Source organism: Hippocampus guttulatus, chromosome 17, assembly GCF_054856545.1.
Source record: "Hippocampus guttulatus isolate MCC_2025c chromosome 17, RoL_Hgut_1.0, whole genome shotgun sequence".
NCBI lineage: Eukaryota > Metazoa > Chordata > Actinopteri > Syngnathiformes > Syngnathidae > Hippocampus > Hippocampus guttulatus.
Genome location: NC_141277.1, coordinates 7,427,959 through 7,447,750, shown reverse-complemented (window position 1 = coordinate 7,447,750; position 19,792 = coordinate 7,427,959). Strand labels below are relative to the sequence as shown.

At 45.6% G+C, this 19,792-nt stretch overlaps 5 protein-coding genes across 8 annotated transcripts; 2 read left to right on the top strand and 3 right to left on the bottom strand.

The window, feature by feature from the left end:
- Positions 1–185: 185 nt before the first annotated feature.
- rnf224 (ring finger protein 224) lies at positions 186–1,385 on the bottom strand. Its single transcript, XM_086134729.1, has 3 exons — positions 1,238–1,385; positions 694–873; positions 186–515 (listed from the first exon to the last, which is right to left on the bottom strand). Exons 2-3 carry the CDS (start codon positions 871–873, stop codon positions 192–194), a joined length of 504 nt encoding a protein of 167 aa, XP_085990855.1. The 5' UTR covers positions 1,238–1,385; the 3' UTR covers positions 186–191.
- A 641-nt stretch (positions 1,386–2,026) lies between these two features.
- LOC147191888 (uncharacterized) lies at positions 2,027–5,016 on the bottom strand. The gene is made up of 2 exons (XM_086134730.1): positions 4,885–5,016; positions 2,027–3,728 (listed from the first exon to the last, which is right to left on the bottom strand). The coding sequence occupies exon 2, from the start codon at positions 3,718–3,720 to the stop codon at positions 3,487–3,489; it is 234 nt and encodes a 77-aa protein (XP_085990856.1). The 5' UTR covers positions 3,721–3,728; positions 4,885–5,016; the 3' UTR covers positions 2,027–3,486.
- An 890-nt stretch (positions 5,017–5,906) lies between these two features.
- fer (fer (fps/fes related) tyrosine kinase) lies at positions 5,907–12,879 on the top strand. 3 transcript variants are annotated; one of them, XM_086135392.1, is made up of 20 exons: positions 5,907–6,063; positions 6,631–6,753; positions 7,302–7,433; positions 7,521–7,694; positions 7,849–7,948; positions 8,030–8,213; positions 8,359–8,496; positions 8,571–8,690; positions 8,973–9,095; positions 9,178–9,376; positions 9,462–9,560; positions 9,689–9,892; positions 9,965–10,087; positions 10,170–10,226; positions 10,606–10,724; positions 11,053–11,147; positions 11,225–11,348; positions 11,420–11,574; positions 11,987–12,109; positions 12,167–12,879. In XM_086135392.1, the coding sequence occupies exons 2-20, from the start codon at positions 6,685–6,687 to the stop codon at positions 12,301–12,303; spliced, it is 2,475 nt and encodes an 824-aa protein (XP_085991518.1). In that variant the 5' UTR covers positions 5,907–6,063; positions 6,631–6,684; the 3' UTR covers positions 12,304–12,879. The 3 variants fall into 3 exon arrangements, with proteins under 3 accessions (XP_085991518.1, XP_085991516.1, XP_085991517.1); XM_086135390.1 differs by having other exon boundaries at positions 9,686–9,892; XM_086135391.1 differs by having other exon boundaries at positions 6,532–6,753; positions 9,686–9,892.
- A 117-nt stretch (positions 12,880–12,996) lies between these two features.
- cdc26 (cell division cycle 26 homolog) lies at positions 12,997–14,384 on the bottom strand. Its single transcript, XM_086135393.1, has 3 exons — positions 14,282–14,384; positions 13,304–13,411; positions 12,997–13,230 (listed from the first exon to the last, which is right to left on the bottom strand). Exons 2-3 carry the CDS (start codon positions 13,382–13,384, stop codon positions 13,024–13,026), a joined length of 288 nt encoding a protein of 95 aa, XP_085991519.1. The 5' UTR covers positions 13,385–13,411; positions 14,282–14,384; the 3' UTR covers positions 12,997–13,023.
- A 59-nt stretch (positions 14,385–14,443) lies between these two features.
- Positions 14,444–19,321, top strand: prpf4 (pre-mRNA splicing tri-snRNP complex factor PRPF4). Of its 2 annotated transcripts, none has more exons than XM_086135496.1 (15): positions 14,444–14,494; positions 15,234–15,413; positions 15,488–15,674; positions 15,779–15,866; positions 15,981–16,060; positions 16,163–16,256; positions 16,345–16,439; positions 16,509–16,567; positions 17,049–17,172; positions 17,249–17,338; positions 17,795–17,917; positions 18,105–18,212; positions 18,591–18,709; positions 18,841–18,947; positions 19,178–19,321. In XM_086135496.1, the coding sequence occupies exons 2-15, from the start codon at positions 15,242–15,244 to the stop codon at positions 19,262–19,264; spliced, it is 1,533 nt and encodes a 510-aa protein (XP_085991622.1). In that variant the 5' UTR covers positions 14,444–14,494; positions 15,234–15,241; the 3' UTR covers positions 19,265–19,321. The 2 variants fall into 2 exon arrangements, with proteins under 2 accessions (XP_085991622.1, XP_085991621.1); XM_086135495.1 differs by having other exon boundaries at positions 14,448–14,570.
- Positions 19,322–19,792: the final 471 nt, after the last annotated feature.

The window sequence follows — 19,792 nt, the reverse complement described above, 5'->3', positions numbered from 1 at the left end:
CACTAGTTGCGATTGTTTTGACATTTTTATTGCAGGATTTTATTTTAAACATGGCTCCATGGAAACCCGACCTCTCGGTGCCAATGAGGAAAGTTGGTTACTCGGGATTTCAGGTCAAGGCACCATGGGAAAATATCAGGTCCATTTAAACTATTTGATGCTTCAATGGTGATTAGACACCGCCCCTTATTTTATCCCCGCCCCGGGCAGCAGCAGCAGCACCACAACCAATAGGAGAGCGGCTTACAGCAGTTGGCGTGGCGATGAAAGCGAGGTTCTGCGAGCCCCCCGTGCGACCACGCGTCCTCACAGGTCATGTCCTTGGTCGCCCATGTGGTCTTCTTCCCGTTCCCGGCCACAGCCCCCTCGCCGTTCGACCCCGCCTCTGCAATGCAGGGGGCGGAGCCGGCGTGCGTCTTGAGGGCCAAGAAGCAGGTCAAGTTGAGGTCTAGCGCGGCAGCGCCCCCGCGGGGACGAGGCGTGTTCTGGCGGCATTGAGGACACGGGATCCACACCTGACCAAGACCAAACGGGAAGTAAGGTTGGTTGACGCGCAGTCCTTCTTTGCACACTAAATAGCATCTCAAAAATATGAAACCACGTATACTGCGTGTACGTGTACTGCGAATAAAATCGACTTGGGCGAGTGGCCAGCTGCTGGCACGACTTCCTATGTCGGGGTCAGGAAGTCACCTGCTCGTTGATGACGATGTCCAGTCGCTTGATGCACGCCTGGCAGAAGGTGTGGCCGCAGTGAAGTTGCCGCGGCAACCGCGCTGCCAGATCGTAGCGGCCGAAGCACACGATGCAACGCAGGGATGCCGCCACCGTCGAGGCGCCACGCGTTTCTTCCGCTTCATGGGACATTTTCATCTACACACGCACAAGCTTATGATTGGTTGTCATAAAACCAAAACTATCATATATATGTTTTGGGCTCTTTAAAATATGTCAGTTTGCGTGCCATCAGTGTATTGTCGTATTACGCCACAACATGCCAGGGGAGCGCTGAGCTCAATTGGAAGAGATCCAGCGGCATTAAGTGCAAGAGGCAGAGAAAGTCCCCTACAAAGCTCAATAAATAATTTCCCACGTCAAAAAAACATTTTCCCCCCTTCTCAAATTTTGTTTGCATAGTTTCCTCACTTGAATGCTGAAGATGATCGTCAAACAAAGATAACCCAAGTAAACATTAAAAAGCAAACGGCGATGAGGGAGGGGCTTGCTTCAAACTTACCTGATGATGTCACATCCTGTCTGTTTTGGACTTTGCGCTTCTTTATGCCACGGCAGCGTCTTGGTTGCCCGCCGCTTGTCGTCGTCTTCGGCGTCACTTCCTGCTCGCCTTCAAGGTACTTTTGTCGGATTTGGATGAAATATTCAACACGTCTTTTTCTATCGGCTGCCGCTGTCGCTTATCAGGTTGCACCGGCAGTTGCCTAGCAACAGGACTCCACGCTGCACTGATGTCACTGGTGATTGGACGCTTTTGTTTAGTGTCACTTTCATGCGGGCCTCATGTGGAAGTTGATCATTTTTCACGTTCATTTTACCCCCGCCGCCCCCCAAAAAAGGCTTCTATTTATTTTTACACATTTTCATTTTATATTTTAAATAGTTTCAAATAGTGAGGTATAAATATATTTAAAACAATTTCTTTTCAATAATGTTTCATATTTTTTATTTTATGAAAAATATAGTACACAAATTATGTGTGTGCATGTTTAATTTATTTACATTAAATTTGTGCTTTGTTATTTACATTTAAAAATCGTGTGGTATCATTCTATCAACAAGTGAATGGTAACAACTTTTACTTTGGCTTTACTCCCGTCAAGGTCATCGCAGGACTTATACACCGACCATCTCCTCGTGCATCTCCTCGTGCATCTCCTGATGACGCAGCATCCGGCGCAGTATCTTGCTCAAGGACACTTGGGAATGGAACCTGCAACCTTGGTTGGAAGAAGACCACTGAGCCACGCTGCCCCCAAGTGGTAATACCCCAGTGATGAAAAGGGCAACATTCAATTTTAATCAGGTATTTATATATGCCAGTGTCAACATAAATTTTTACAAATGTGTGTTAGAAGAGGGCGGCCCGGTAGTCCAGTGGTTAGCACGTCGGCTTCACAGTGCAGAGGTACCGGGTTCGATTCCAGCTCCGGCCTCCCTGTGTGGAGTTTGCATGTTCTCCCCGGGCCTGCGTGGGTTTTCTCCGGGTGCTCCGGTTTCCTCCCACATTCCAAAAACATGCATGTCAGGCTGATTGGACGCTCTAAATTGTCCCTAGGTGTGAGTGTGGGCGTGGATGGTTGTTCGTCTCTGTGTGCCCTGCGATTGGCTGGCAACTGATTCAGGGTGTCCCCCGCCTACTGCCCGAAGACGGCTGGGATAGGCTCCAGCACCCCCCGCGACCCTAGTGAGGATCAAGCGGTTCGGAAAATGGATGGATGGATGTTAGAAGAGGTTATTAGAAAGAAACACAATTTGCTTTGTGCTGTTAAAAAAAACTGTATTCATGTACAAATCAGATATTGTCATTTTCCATACTGACTATAAGATAACGTTTGATCATAGAAAACATTCCTCGAAACGCAACAAGTCTGTTAGTTGTTGCCTTGCGTGGCCTCCTGCACTCTCCGTTGACCTTCATTAACCTCGCTTGACCTCAGCTCTGTTGCAGTTCGGGTCAAAGTTTGACGAATGTTTCAACATCTTGAAGGATTAAAAAAAAAAAAACACGGGCCCGACCGATATGAACTCTTTTGGAGGCCAATCCAAGTACTTGATGCACTGAAATAAGGTCTAACACCAATACCTGATATCAGTACTCGCTAGCCTTAATTTGAATAATCAATTAAACCGGCAATTATCTTTAGCAGAAGGTTTTTGTGTTTTAGTATTTACAACAGAGGGCATTATCTTGGTGTTATGTTGTGATGTATTAATGTGGGAAAAAAATCTGCCCCGCCCCAAATTAAGCCCAAAAACATATTTCTTGGGGGGAGAGGTGGTGAAGGCAGATTTTAAAAAAAGCCCAAAAAAGCATCCTTTTTTTTTTTTTTGGGTGGGGACAATTTGAAAAGGTCTAATATTAATTCTATCGCCGAGCCCTAATAAAAACACTCACAGTTGACAAAATAAAAGAAAACCACAGATGGCAAGTTCCTTCATTAGTTTTTGGGTTTTTTTTTAACAATTGACACCTTCAGTCTTTCATTTTCAGTTTTCCAAGTGTTAAACGGGAGGCTTGTCGGTTGTGTGAGGCTAGCTGATAGCGGATAGTCGCTTGTGGCTAGCTGAGAGCGGTTAGTTGTTAGCTCGTAGTGACAAGTCATTAGTGGCTAGCCGTTAGCGACTAGTCGTTTGCGGCTAACTACTAGAAGGTCACCCTAACAAAACGCCGGCCATTCCATTTCTCTTCAGTCAACGTCTTCCTTTCTCAGAGCCAATCAGTCGCGGCGCAGTGTCCCGGCTGTGACATCACTTCCTCCTCCTGCATCTGTAGCAGCAGGCGCAGCGCCCCCCGCTTCCCTCGTCCTCCACTTCCTTCACCAAATACGGCGGTGGAGACACATAGGGGTTGTGGTCGTTTCCATTGACTACCGCCGGATTGGCGATCACCGTGGCGCCGTCGGTCGACGTACGCAGGTGGGCACGGGGGATGGTCACCTGACCGTACGGGTTGTCCAGCGACACGCGGATGTTGGACGACATGGCGCCGCCTGGAGATCCGACGGCCAATCAGAAAAGGAAGGAAAAATGTCAGTAATAAACGATACATCAGCAGAAAATGACAGTTCTTTAGAGTATTGTGCTAAAAAGTTCAATAAAGCTCAAGTGGGTTTCGTACGGGTGTAACGATTCATTCACAAACATGTGATATGAATGGAATTGTAAATGAGATCATAATAACTCCTTGTATTTATACAATGAATGACAGAAAATTAAAAAAAAATGTCTGCTGGCGAGGAGGACTTAGTGTCAGATTTTTTTTCTTTAAGTATCAGCAGCAGGTATTGGCAGCCTCCTCGAGTACCGATACATTGGAATGAGGCCGGTATCGGCCTAACACCGATACCTGGTATCTGGACTTGCCAAACCTAATTTTAATAAATTAATCTGGCAATTATTTTTTTCAGTTCAATTTCAATCAGGATTCAGTTACTGGATTTGTTTAGTCCAAAAATGTTGAACATTGTTTCACAGGTTTAAAACATAACAAAATGATATATACAAATATAATATATATAATTGTAAAAACTTATTGCGTGTTTCTAATTTAACTTTCTAATGAATTCATTCAAAACAATTAACATAATGAGTAGGTTTCTGTGTTTTGAAAGCTCTCCGATGATACCAACTTTTGGAATAAAGGATCAGAGATTAAGAATGTAAAGAATGTTAAAACATAAAAAAAAAAAGTTACGCCTAAAATCTTGATCCCCATTCCCGAATCTCCTCATTTTTAGACAAGAAAACAATACCCGGAAAAAACAATATGCTCGGAATCTTTAAAAAAAATATGTCTGGTAATGGTGGACTTAATGCAACTCAGTTAGAATTGGATATTTTATTCCCAATAATCAGAAATAAGTCTGTTAACGAACAAACAAAAAGATAAACAAACAAACCCAAATGCACTCTAAAGCTCAATGAATTGTTGTAACAGTAGCGCCTTGGCCAAGGTCTCTGTTTAGTGACCTCCTGGACCTGAAGCACCATGATACCATTGCTCAAACAACAACTGGGCAAATCTGGCCTCAGATTTGAGCAGCACATTGTTGTCCAACGGTACGCTTGGCCGAGTCGTGGTGTGACCTCACTTTTCAAAATCAGTTGAGAAAAAGACACGATTTGAAGGAGAAAAATGTGACTTGCCTGTTGAAGCTAACTTGTCTTGAGGACAAAAGTTGAGCTGTGGTCAAAACAATGGAAAACTCACAACTGCTCTCCCTCTCTGTCTTTTTTTTTCCAGCGTTCTTGAAGCTCGCTTGACTGCCCAAACCTGTTCAACTGGATGACACGCCCTCCGGTCCCGCCCCCTTTTGCTCAACAGTTGGAATGTTGACTAAATGAACAATGACAAGGTTCCAGACCACAAAATCATATTAATGTCCTTTTGTCGGGTTCGCGAGATAACTTAGCTTTGAAATGCCCGCAATGTCATTGTTCAAGCTATTTTCAGTTGTTCTTATAGGCGTTTCATTTTTAACTCATGAATATGCAATATATAAATAAGCTTCACTCTGATTGGGTGGTTGTTTCTCCTTAATTGGCGGTGGAAAACGGTTTTCCTCTGATTGGTAACTGGAAAAATGGCTGCGGCTTGCAGCCACCGTGTCGCTTCTTTTGGAAATTCAGTGGGAATTGTACCCCAGCAACCTGCTTGCTCTGGAGAAAACCCTTTTTTTCCCAAAGCCCACCGAACAAATTTGCAGTCGCCCATTAAGCACCCTGATGTGTGATGAATGTCTGATGCACTGCTTTTGCAAACCTTTGCCTTTTATCGCCTATGCCAACAATCTGCAAAAAAATCCCACAAAATTAGCAAAATGACAGTAAAAAATTATGTTACAAAGGCTATTTACAATCAAAAGTAATTGTTGCGTTGACCCCATGAGTGTAAAATGGTTAATGAGGCTTTCACTTGACACATCCAATATGGTGGTGATGTCTCCGTATGTATGGGTACAATCATGAATATTGTATTTCAGGTCGTTTGTCAATGGTTTACGTGCACTATATCTGGAGGTGTCTACGTATTGTACGGCCTTAATATGTCTAAGAGCTTTTTTTTTTAAAGTTGTGTTTGTTTCTAAAAAGTTTTTGCTCGCGCCTCCAGAGAACGCAAAATGGCGTCTTCCTATCGTGCTTCCTTTTCCGGTGAAAGCCCCTCCCTGTTAGCCTTAGCTGTTAGCTCTCCGGAGGACGGGATTGGGAGAAAGTGGAAAACGAAGTAGAAAAGTTGGTCCAAGGGCGAAATGAGCGCGGACATGGACCATAGAGAACCGCGGTGACCGGACACCGAGTGTGTCGCTTCCACTAGTCGCCTCTCGGGTGGGTTCGTGGGGCACAAAAAAACCAAAAGACGTCGTTAATCCTCGAAGACCCTCCAGTCCCACCCGGGGACTCCACTCGCTCCTCGGTCGCCTTCTCTTCTCTCGCCTAAATTTGCGCTCAATTAATAGATAAAAGTGCGGACATGCCAATCAAGACTTCCGGCGGTCACTGCTCGTGTGCCTTTTGGCTTTTACCGGAGTTTGCCAGCAGCACTTTGGGATGTTTTGTCCGCTCCAATGTTTCTTAGCAAGCTAGCTTCGATTTTCCGTTCACTTGAATGGACTACGGCTGCTTTACGTTAGCGTTACTTTGTACACGCAACTATTGTGAGTTTATCCAAGGGGTTTTCTTTTAATTTGGTTTTGCATGGTTTATAAATTTGTATAACTGGGCGTTAGATAACCATTTACACAAACGTAACGTTGACACATATATGAAGAATGACGGGTGTGTTCATGTCCTCAGAACCAGTGGAAGTCAATTCCAAGTACAGCCCAGAAAGTAAAGTAAATGTGAGTATTGTTTTTGTTGTCGTTCATTTTTTGGTCTCCTGTTCCTCCACAGTGGATCATGCAAACTTTCCTCTGTCGACTTCTCCGTTACGCCGCCTGACACACGATGGGCTTCGGTCGGGATCTGAGGAATTCCCATGAGGGATTACTGAAACTACAGGATTGGGAATTAAAGGTACTCCTTTTGCATTCTCCATTTCCTTCTTGGAAGCAGAAATTAGGGCTGTGATTTCAAAAACAAATCCAAGCGAAATGTCTGTGAATGTTCCTGCAGACTGGCATGGAAACAAGTGTGTAAAGAATGTGCAACATTTTTTTTTATGTGCATTCAGCCCGTCGAAATTTACCAAAACCAACAAAAACAAATCCTTGAGAATACATTTAAGTGTTGAGGGACCCAAGAATAAAGTATTTTATTAATTGAACAAAAAAAAAACAAATCTTCGTCAGGTTGATTGTGTGAAGTTTGTTCTTTCAAATACAACCTGAAAAAACTCCTCATTGGTCGGGCCCAACATTTTTAAATGATGACCTGATGATCAAAATAATTGTTAATTTGATAATTGATCATTTATTTTGACATTTCCAAGTCAACGTCATGCTTACTACAGTGCCGAACGCGATTATGGCGGCCCCTACTGGACAAATATTATACCTACGCCTCACAGGCAGATTGGTGGTGCTGCTGAATAATGGCAACTGAATGTTGTGTGGGTCTGGCAGCTGCTGGAGACTGTGAAGCGTTTCATGACCCTGCGCGTGAAGAGCGACAAGGAATACGCCGCCCTGCTTCTCAACATGACGCAGCAGATGGAGAAACAGGAAGCGGCCGACTACGTCAGCACCGTCAGTAAGGTGAGCGCTGCCACTTGCGTCGCCGTTGCTCCCCGCGTGGCGCGCTTTCTTCTCATGATGGCCGCACTTGCGCGCGTGTTGTGTCAGTCGTGGTCGCAGGTGGTGCGTCAGACGGAGGCGCTTGGTCGCGTCATGAGGGGTCACGCCGACGACCTGAACTCAGGTCCGCTGCACCGCCTCGCCACGCTCATCAGAGACAAGCAGCAGGTGAAGAAGAGCTACCAGAGTCTTCATCAGCAGCTGGAGAGCCACAAGCACAAGGTCTGCTGCTGACGCGCGACGGGCACACGCGCGCACTGAAACTTGCATTTATAGAACTAACTAATTATCACGACGTCCTCACCAGTTGACCACTGCCCTTATTATTTTTATTATTATTATTATTGTCACCATGACCTTGTATTGTCGTTGCTAGGTGACTCGGAGTGACCTGGACAAGCTGAAGTCGACGTATCGCCAGCTGAGCCGCGACGCCAACAACGCCAAGGACAAATACCGAGAAGCTCTCAGCAAAGGTTTGACTCGGGCACCCTCGTGTTGAGAAGTTGTCACAGCCGCCCTAAAAACCTTCCCTAACTTTGTGCGCAACGCACCAGGCCGTGAAGCAGAGCGCGCTCACGAACGTTACGACAAAGCCACCGCCAAGCTCCACAACCTGCACAACCAGTACGTGGTGGCCGTGTGCGGAGCGCAGACCACGCAGGAAGAACATCGGCGGCGCGCGGCGCCTGCGCTACTCGACGCCCTCCAAAGGATGCAGGAGGACATGACGCTCGCTCTGTGAGTAACGCGAAGACAAATGTTGACCCAAATACTACTCATAATCACGACCCAATGCATTCAAAAATGGGAAAAAAATGTGCCATGCTAGTCGTGGGATAAGAGAGCTGAGGGACGATTGCTCATCAATGCCGCGTCTGTGCAGGAAGAACATTTTGGAAGAGTACTGCGAGATCAGCAGTCTGCTGACTGACGAAGTGGTAAAAGTCCATCAAGAGATTTCTGCGGCGGTCCAGCAGATCGACCCGCTGGTGGAATACCAGCACTTCATCGACGCCTACAGGTCGCCGTGGTGACAGCGGAGGTTTTTTCGGCTTCCCGGTGAGTCCGCTGACTTGTTGCATTTGCGTGAAGCAGGTCTCCGGAGAGCCCCGAGGCCAACGTGGAGTTCGACACCTCCCTGCTGGACGAGACAGACAACCTGTCGGCCAATGAGATCCTGTGGAACACGCTGACGGCCGACAGTCTTCAGGCCATGTGAGGACGCGCCCCCTGGAACTCACCTGTTGCGCAAATGTACCCCCGAGCAAGCTTCTGTGATTGGTCTCACTGTCATTCCGACTCATTTGCGAGGAAAATGGCCATTCCTGCCGCGTAATCAATCGTTCACACCTCCCGAAGCGTGTGGAAAAATATCTTTTATTTAACTGCCGACTCACAAGCAAATGTTTGCTTAGTCTTTTTAGGCCTACCTAGAATCAACTATACAGTCAATTCAAAAAAAATCATCCAGAATTTTGTGTATCATCTCATGTTCAGGTTGTCGTCAGCCACAGAGGAGTTGGCACTGACTCAGCAGAATCTGAGGACCAAAGAGGCTCTGGTGGACGACCTCGATGCCAAGATCATCAGTAGCCAGCAGAACGCAGACAGGAAGTCCGAGTTGGTGTCGCCCTCTCCGCCTCCGTCTCTCTACCGGCGTCATTTGTCTCTGATCCAAGTCTGTCTGTCCATCTGTCCTCAGCTGCGTGCTCCTCCTCGGTCAGAAACTGTCCCTCCTGGAGCTGCGCCAAACCGTCCAGTCCCTGCGCAGCTCCGAGGCTCGCCTCTCCTCCCAGAAAGCCTTGTTGGACGCCAAAATGGTGGACGCCCCGTCTCCGCCTCCCCCGCCACCGCCGCTTGCGATGCCCTACGAGGACGACACTCGCTCCGTCAGCTCCACCGTAAGAACTGTCGGCGGAGGGTTGGGCTGGCGCGGAGCTTTTCAAAATAAAAGCCTGCCCTTCCTGTTTTGTCTTGTGTTTTCAGGATAAAGGCAAGGAGAAGAGCTCTCGCTTGGACACGCTGCGACACTCGCTGGCTGGAATGATCCGCTCGCCAAAAGCCATGTTGGGCTCGTCGTCCTCGGTGAGCCATTTCATCTGTGGCTTTTCCACGTTTCTCGACCGATTGACCAATACAACTTGAAAATGGTCGTCACATACCTGTTGCCAAACTTTCAGAATAAAAGACCAAAATTAACAATTTGACAGCAGTTCTTTGACGTCATTCCATCGTCGGAGCGCCCTCTGGCAGACCAGGAGTGGTACCACGGTGCCATCCCTCGCACGGAGGCTCAAGAGCTACTTCGTCAGCAGGGTGACTTCCTGGTGAGGGAGAGTCACGGCAAACCGGGCGAATACGTCCTGTCCGTGTTCTCGGACGAGCAGCGGCGACACTTCATCATCCAGTTTGCCGACGTACGTGCCCTAGGACGCACCACAGCACACCGCGCCCCTCCTTTGACGTTGGCCGCCTCTCTCTTCCGTTAGAATCAGTACCGCTTCGAGGGGACGGGCTTCACCACCATCCCGCAGCTCATCGAGCACCACTTTTCCACCAAGCAGCTCATCACGAAAAAGTCTGGCGTGGTGCTCCTCAACCCCGTTGTCAAGGCAAGCACTTGCAAACGGCTTGATGACGTCGCAGAGTTTCCCTGTCTGTCATGTGTGTGTGTGTTTCCCCTCACGTGTGCAGGACAAAAAGTGGATCCTCAACCACGAGGATGTGGCGCTGGGCGAGCTGCTGGGCAAGGTGAGCTCACTTCCTGTTTGTCAGAGTAAAATTGCCATAAGTGATGAATTAAGAAAATATATCATGAATAAAATAATTTCTTTTTTTTGGGGTCCCCTCCACAATAAAAATATGAATTACAGACAGAACATTTTACCATGTTACAATACTTTCTACTTAAATATTTATTGATTTTACAAGACAGACTTGGCTACATTTTATTTATTTATTTTTGCTTTTTCCCTCGAGTGTCTTCTTCGTTCTCTTACGTGTGTCAGACCACCGTGCCGATCAGCCCGCAAGCCTCTTTTAATGAAAGGAATCATTTTTCAAAAACCTAATATTGAACAATGAAGTGGGGCGGGCCCTATTCATCATGTTGTGCTGCCTCCTCTTCCAGGGCAACTTTGGCGAGGTGTTCAAGGGGACGTTGCTGCGAGACAAAACAGCGGTGGCCGTCAAAACCTGCAAAGAAGATTTGCCTCCAGAACTCAAGATCCGCTTCCTTTCGGAGGCCAGGTGGGCATCGCCATAATTGCCCCCAGTTGGCGGTGAGGCAACTCAGTGTTTCCGAAAGATTTATTTACATATTACATACAGTATTCCAGAGAAAATGACCCTTTCAAAATAAAGGGCAATTTTGACCTAATACAAATAAAATGAACCTTGAAAAAAGGTGGCGTCCCTACTGTATTTCCAACCCCGAATTTTGCAAATCAGATCAAATGAGTGTAGATTATTAAAGAAAAAATACTGAGGCCCAAGTTCCAATTTGAGGAATTCCTAATTTATCCTCCTAGTTTAATTTTGCAGGCCTAATGTGCTGAGCATACACGTGTGTGTTCAGGATCCTGAAACAGTACGATCACCCCAACATCGTGAAACTGATCGGCGTGTGCACTCAGAGGCAGCCCATCTACATCGTCATGGAGCTGGTTTCCGGTAAGCGGGCACCGCATGCGCCCCTCGGTTGACTCCCGTCGTTCCTGAGCCTGGCTCGCGTCTGTCCGACCCGTTAGGCGGCGACTTCCTGACCTTCCTGAGGAAGAAGAAAGACGAGCTGAAGACCAAGCAGCTGCTGCGCTTCGCCGTGGATGCGGCCGCGGGCATGGCCTACTTGGAGAGTAAGAACTGCATCCACAGGTGAGTTGCGTCGAGGACCTATGTGGGTCGCCGCGGGCTCGAGCTCACGCTTGCGTGCACGTGTGTGTCAGGGACCTGGCAGCCAGGAACTGCCTGGTGGGAGAAGGCAGCTTGTTGAAGATTAGCGATTTCGGCATGAGTCGTCAGGAAGACGACGGCGTTTATTCGTCGTCCGGACTCAAGCAGATTCCCATTAAATGGACCGCTCCGGAAGCTCTCAACTACGGTAAGGATGAATAAGATGCCTGCTGTCACAGTCATTGAAATCTCCAAAATAGACACACATAGCATATATAAACACACTTTTAAAACCACAAAATGGAAAACAAAAATCTACGATAAAGCGGGACCGTCAAAACCGAACGGAATATACAGTAGCAGTGGCAGTTTGCCGTATGTGATGTTTCAATGTGCAATCTGTGTTGTGCTTTTTGCCATGCTGTAGCATTACCCATCTACTTCTTTTTGGGCTTGCTTTTAAAATGATGCAACAATGGAGTTGTATCTTGAATAAAAAAAAAAAAAAAAGATTAAGTTACCGGTAGTTATTTTTATATTTTACTTTGTTTAAAAAAAAAAAAAAGTGTTCTTAGCTTGAGTACATAACAAATGCGCGTGGCACTCCTTTCACCTAACAGGTCGATACACGTCTGAGAGCGACGTGTGGAGTTACGGCATCTTGCTGTGGGAAACCTTCAGTCTGGGGGTGTGTCCTTACCCGGGGATGACCAATCAGCAGGCCCGTGAGCAGGTGGAGAAAGGTAAGCGCGCCCAGCCACGCACGCATGCACGCCAAAGGGTGACGCTGTGGTTGCTAGGTTACCGGATGGCGTGTCCTCAACGTTGCCCGGATGACGTGTACAAGGTGATGCAGCGCTGTTGGCAGTACAGCCCAGAGGAGCGACCCAAATTTGCCGAACTGCAGCGAGACCTCGCCGCCATCAAAAAGAAGTGACGGGGAAGTGTGGTCGGTTTTTTTTTTTAAATTTAATTTTTGGGGGGCTTGGCATTTGAACACTAAAAACGTGTCTCGCGGCTACTCATCCACAAAAGGGCGTTGGCGTCGCTCGCTGCCTTAGCTCAGCGTCAAGCAAACGTAAAAACCGGCGGTCAAACAGGAAATGTGCATGCTTGCATTACTAATTAAAAAGAAAAAAAGAACCAGTATGTTATTCCCACATGAAACGCATTGATTTCACTTCTAATCCCATAGCAACCGGACTAATATCCTTATATATGTACATTATAGCTTGACTTTTTATTTGTATTTATACTTTTTATTTCTCAGCAAATCCAGCATGTTAAAAGAAAACCTTTTTTCTTGTTTTTTTTTTTTTTTTTAGACAATCAGTAACAATGTTATTTATTTGTGGAAAGATAAGATGCGCCTGCACGAGTGGAGTTTATCTTTAGCCCCACCCGCTGGTTCCTTTTTGTACATAAGTCACATTGATAGTACCATTGATGAAACCCTTTATAAGACAGTTGATGCATTTATAATGAAAATAAAACACCAGACATTTGCGTGTCATGACTGTGTGGAATTTACTGCTTGGTTTTGAATTATGGAAGACAACCCCCAAAAGTAATCTATTTTTTTTATCTAATTAATTGCCAGGCCCTGCTAATACGAAATGATTCCATCATCTTTACACACATGAATTAAGTTAATTTATTAAAATTGTAAACTTCCAAATAGTGTGGGCAAGGTGGTTGGTTTGGGGTGTGGCTTGTAGCCGATTCGCTCGTTAATAAGCTCCGCCCTCGACGCAGTGGTTGAACATGAGGGTAGAGTTTCTCCCCCAATCACTTCGCTGCCGACCACAGAGTCTCCACCTACTCCACCTCCCGACTCCGCCTCTTCTCGTTGACGTTTCCGTGCCTGAAAGAAAACAAGAGCCAGGGAATATAAATCTTGTACCAGTGACAGCCAGATGATAAAATTGAAAAATAACCTCAAGCTCCTTTTTGATGCTTTCAAATTCATCAGTGTCATCGATCTTCAGCTCCAGACGAGTAGGTTTCCTCCTCAACATCTTCTCTTAGACACATTCACTGAGAGGCTGAAAAACAATACCCCCACACACACAAATTCTGCACAAACTGAAAAGTATACCCCCCAAAAAAATAAATGTTTTTACAGTGACCTTCCTTTTCCAACAAACGATTTAATCGACAAAAACTATGGTCATGTTTAGATACCTTGTTTAACTTGAAATTGTCAAAATCCTCAGAATTTCACCCTCTCAAAAATGAAATGCTCTCACACTGACTATCTTTGCAATATGAGCAAGCGTCTTTTACTTTGGGGAAACATTTTTTGCCTGTTTTCTGACAGATGTTACCAAAACAATAAGTGAATCATTATTTACCTTTGTTCGTTGCCTAAAACTGTAAATTTGAAATAGCTTCCTGTTTTTACGAGGGGTGGGTGGGTTGTTTTTTTTACATAGCCTATTCGATTAATCAGAAAAGTAATCAATTATCAAGTTTCAGCCTAGGTTTCTATCCACCAATGATCATTCATAGAGTGAAAATTCAGGGGATTTATCTGTTAGGCTGAATACATTTGTGTACGTTACCCTTACGTTATATATTTTATGTATATTGCGCTTATTCACGTGTTGTCTAATCTTGATGCTTGTCATTTAGCCCGGAAAGAAACGCATTGAAATGGATATTGGCAGCATTTTCTGCAGTCTTTACTGAACTTTATTTTTAGTACTCGATTATTTGAGTAACCTACCGTCAACCGATTTGTTGACTTGGTAAGTGGCTGATATTGTAATGCTTTGAACGAACGCGCATTTTGTAGCGTTTAAGTGTGCATTCAACAAGAATCTAATGCTAAAAGCGATGCGACTAAAAAGACGGCGATCAATGTTTATATGGAGGTCCTCACCTTAGATGCCAATAAAAATGCAAACATTTACCTGCCAGCTGATTTCAAGTTGCGTTGTCTCCTCTTTGGAATTAGTTTTGTCGTCTTTTGACCGTTCTGTGGTGCGAAGTGTAGTTTTTCCGGGGCGTCACAGAGTGGACAGGAAATACAACCCCTGAACCCGGAAAACGTCATGTACATCCGGGTTGTTTTACATCCGGGTCTTTTCCTCATTCAAACATCGCCGAATTGCTCTTGTACCAGTGTGAGTTTTATAACTTTTAAATCTTCATTATAGCGATTACCGTCCATTGTTTTGGTGGCTACAAGCCCAAAGAAAGGTAACGTGTGGCAAAGTCATAGTTTGTTACTACCTGGATGCTCGTTTGTGATTAAAAACGCTAGCCGCGAATAGTAGCGGCGGCACGTTTGATTTGTAGACTCGCGTTTCATTATTGCCATCATTAGTGTTCTAAAAATATATGATTCTTGTTATTGATGGGGTTTCTTTTAGGATTTTACACCCAGTGGTCCTCGGTTTACGTTTGAGTTACGTTCCTGCGGCGGCGGCTACCAAACGGAATACGTTTATAGTTAAACACGAGCCAAATTTGCACTGAGGATTTATATTCACAGGAATGCAAAATTAAAAACAATCCAATGATCACCGGTAAATACCGCACTGACTGAGTGTGGTGACCAGCAAATTGCTCCACTTCCTCATATGTCGGGACCTTCGTTCAGGGCTCCTTGTTATGTTTTCATGGTCAAAAAATATCCATCACGAACAAATGATCACATGGCATTAACATGACTCGTGTGTGACAGGTTGTGTATCCATCTATGTGATTATCATCACGAGTGTTATTTTATATCCTTTCACAACAATTTTACAGAATCAATAACATAAAATAACAAAAATACAACAGAACACACTGTGAAGTGTGACCTGTTAGCCCGGTTGTATAAATCCATTTATTGTGAAGTGCTTCCTGTTGGCCCAGGTACCAGGATGTCAGACGATGAGGACTTGGCTCCGGCCCCGAAGAAAGGTCGCGTATTCTATGGAAGCCTTGAAGAAAAAGAGCGCGAGCGCCTCAACGCAGAGATTGCCGGCGGCCTGCCCCTCGGAAGTGATGGCGTCAAGGCAGGAATCGAAGCAGGAAACATAAACATCTCGTCTTGTGGGTGACACATTTTTGAAGACGGGCTCCGCATCGCGCCCGCCACCTGACCGATGTCCCGCGATGCTTTGCAGCCGAGACCCTGGAGCTGGAAGAGCACATAAACGAGAGGCAACAGGAAGCGCTCGCCGAATTTGAGAGGAGGCGGCGAGCGCGACAGATCACCGTGTCCACCGATGACACCGAGGTCAAGGCGGGGCTGCGAGCGCTCGGGGAGCCAATCACCTTATTTGGGGAGGGGCCGGCCGATCGGCGAGAGCGGTAGGCTGTGGCCTGTAACTTTCATCTTGTCCACTTTCACTTCTGTCTTGTCTACTTTTACTTTTATCTCGTCTGCTTTTACCTCAGTCTTGTCCACTTTTCAGGCTGCGTGGCATTTTGTCCGTGGTGGGTCCAGATGCCCTGAAGAAGTCTAGGAGAGATGAAGAGCGAGCAAAGCGTTCACAGGAGGAGGTTGGCAATTGGCATGACAACACACACACACACACACATGTGTCCATGTGTTGCGTAGTTACATATGACGATAAAGTGCCTTAATTTTAATTTTTTCTTCCCGACCAATTACAGTGCCATCAGACGTGGTACCACGAAGGGCCCACCTTTCTCAAGGACGCACGTCTCTGGCTGGCCCGTTACTCTCTGCCCAGGTGAGTGCCCACCGACTGGACCAATGAGTCCAATGTGAAGTCGAGAAACCGGGAGTGGGTGTGTGTGTGCGCGCCTGCCATGTGCTGTGATTGCTCTGTTAGGTCGATGAAGCGTCTCGAGGCAGCCCGGGCCCAAAAGGAAATTTGCGAGGCAACCAGAACCATCCGCCAACAGGAGCTGAACAAGAGCCTGAGAGTGAGCACAAATCAGTATTAGCAGCGTGATGAAATTATTTTTAAATGATTTGGGTGATTTAAGAAAAGTGTCACACCTCCTCTTTTAGAATTTGAACAACTTCTGCAGTCAGATCGGTGACGATCGACCAATCAGCTTCTGCCACTTCAGCCCCGATTCCAAAATGCTGGCCACTGCCTCCTGGTGATGCTCGCACACAAACGCAAGCGTGCAAACAGCTCGTGCGGTGCTAACGTGACGTGTACCCCACAGGAGCGGTTTGTGTAAGCTGTGGTCCATTCCCGACTGCAACCCGATTCGTACTCTAAGAGGTGGGCGGAGCCTTCAGTTTCTCGTACAGTGGTGCCTTGACTTATGATACTTCACCTGGTTGGATAAAAAAAAAATTCTCTTTTTGGATAAAAAAATATTCTCTTTGAAGTTTTTAGGGCCATGTCCAAACCGCCGAGAAGTCTGGCTTCAACACACAAAATGTTTATTTTCTTCAAGCATCTCTTTATAAAGATCAAAACAAGCAACATCCAATTTTGACCTGTTTAAAAACATGCTATTGAGATGAGGAGAAATTTGAGTGGGAATTCACTTTGATATCAACCTGTGAAATATTTTAAAAACAAAACATTTGAATCAACCTTTATATATTTTTAATTCTCAATTCTATGTTAGTTTTTTTTTTTCATGGCTGGAACAGATTAATAGAATTTTCCTTAATTTCAAGTTTTTAAAAAGCACTTTTATCCTGCAAATCCAATTGAGGGGGGAAAAAAAACTGTGGCACTTGTTGAATTGCAGGTCACAACACCAACGTGGGCGCGGTGGTCTTCCGCCCGCAGGCCGGCTTGTCTCTCGACCAATCGGACGTCAGTTTGGCCTCATGTGCCGCGGATGGGTCCGTGAAGCTCTGGAACCTCCTCAGGTAAAGTAAAGGAGGCGGAGCCAAAGAGGAGAAATCAAAGTGAAAAGTAACAAACCCTTTTTTGTGGTCGTCGTAGCGACGAGCCGGTGGTGAGCATAGACGACCACACCGAGCGAGTTTCTCGTGTTTGTTGGCATCCGTCTGGAAGGTTCCTGGGATCTACGTGGTAAACCGGCGCACACACTCAAAACACACAACTAGCACACGTGCGCTCGACCGAGGCCCGACCGATTGATTGGCCAATATTAGCTCAGATTTTTTTTCATTACAGCATGAGACAAAGATTATGACATTCAAATGTTTGCTGCAGTTCCCCCCACCCCTTTCAAAAAAATAATTTTGGGGCAATTTTTATCTCTATCATTAATGTTAGATGAATCCTTAATTGCTTGGTATTGTAAGACAGTTAAATGTTCGTCCAATAATTGTTATCTTTATTGTTGTAAGCGGTATTGAAACAAAAAAAGAATCATTCACTGTGTAGTATTTTTTTTTTTTTTTAATTGATCGCTGATTGGAATCCTACTCTGCCAAATCCGAATTGACATGGCCGTCATCAAATCCATATCGGTCGGGCCCCAGACCAGTGACGACGAATAACACGTGTGCTAAAACTGTGTAGCTACGATCACTCGTGGCGTCTTTGGGACATGGAGGTGCAGGAGGAGATTCTACATCAAGAAGGTCACAGCAAAGGTGTTCATGACCTTCATTTTCATCCTGACGGATCGCTGGCTGTCACTGGGTAAGCGCTACTATGCTACAAAACAACAGCGTACGACTACAGTGGAATACGATACACATTGTCGTCACTGGAGTAAAGCGTAGCGGAAAATATTGCTTCGCTTGGGGGACCAATTGAGCTTCGCGAACAGAGGTTGCACTGTAATATGTCGCCCGTACACTCAAGTGAACCTTTTCTTACTCGCCAGTGGCCTGGATGCCTTTGGAAGAGTTTGGGATCTTCGCACAGGACGCTGCGTGGTCTTCCTGGAAGGACACCTGAAGGAGATCTACAGCGTGCATTTCTCACCTAACGGGTCAGTCAGTCACGCGACAGCACCTGTAGAATCGGGATGCAAGTCCAGACTTCTATTGAGTGCCACTTACACAAAATGGAAAAAGGTCACGGAGTCACCTTGGCCTTGTTTTTAGGTAACGTGCTAAAAGCAATTTGCGATGCTGGAGGCCGACAGACATGTTGTCAATTTCAAAAATGGTTTTCTATCTTTCAACATATCTACTTTTTCCTCATAACCTTTTGATTTTCTTATTAAAAGACGAAAAGAGAATGAATCCCATTTGCCTAATCACGACAAAGCCATTTTTAGATTATATTTTTTTTAGGAGCCACAGGTATCTAGGTCCACTATATTAAAAAAAAGAAATCCCTAAATTGTGATTGTTTTCTCACTCAGTTACCACCTGGCGACAGGAAGTGGAGACAACACCTGCAAAGTTTGGGAGCTGAGGAACAGGAAGTGTCTTTACACAATCCCCGCCCACCATAACCTGTTGTCAGGTGTCAGATTCCAACGTAAGCACGCTTTGCCTTTCTTTTTTGTTCGAGTGCGATTGCGAATGTTTGTTCGTCTGTGTGTGCCGAGACACTATGACGCTATTGGAAGTATTTGCGCTCAGTGACATTCCATGTCTGTGCGTGTACAGCGACGGACGGTCAATTCCTGTTGACATGCGCATACGACAACATGGCGAAGGTTTGGAGTCACCCTGGCTGGATGCCGCTGAAGACGCTCGCCGGCCACGAGGGGAAGGTAGACCTTTGTTTTCTACATTTCTGATAGTTGCACAAATCGGGACATAGCGATGATCGAGTTTTCAATTCATCACTTCAACCCAAGTCTTTTGTTCGGGGATGCCGAATGATTTGTTCAGCATTCCCTGTTCACTCTGTTGGGATTTCTGCAGAACTATCAAGGTCCACCATATAGGGGGGGAAAAAAAAAACTATATCATGACGCCTTTTTTTTGTTATTGTTGTCAGGTGATGGGTGTGGACGTGTCTCCAGATGGCAAATTCATCGCCACATGCTCCTACGACAGAACCTTTAAACTTTGGGTGACGGAATGAGACGGTTTGTTTCAGCTCACCTCATTCTTTATCCAATAAAATGGTCTTTTAGCAAAATGTTTTCAATTTAGCATCTCTGCTAACGTTAATGTGGACTTGAGCTGGTATTTGGCGACTTTGACTATAGACCATTTAACAATGTTTATTCAAGGGGCTTCCAGGCTTAGGTTTGAGCCTCAAACAAGCATGTTTGTGTTGTTAATCAGAAAATTAGAAACGACAGTCAAATCACCAGTTTTTCAGTGTGAACTTTTAACTTTTTTTTTATATATAACTTGACAGCAAAATGTATGCAATACACCTCACTTAATATCTGTCCAGCTGACATCTCAGATTTCAGTTTCCCTCAATTTCCCATCAAATGAAAAACTCCATAGCCACAAGGTTTAACAATTAGCATCTCATTGCCGGTCCCCCCCCAAATATACTTTATCCTCTGCAGAGAAAGACTAATTTGTGCCATATTGATGTCAGATAAGCTGCTCAATGATCAGTGTATTCGTCTGGTACCCACAATTGACTGAGGCA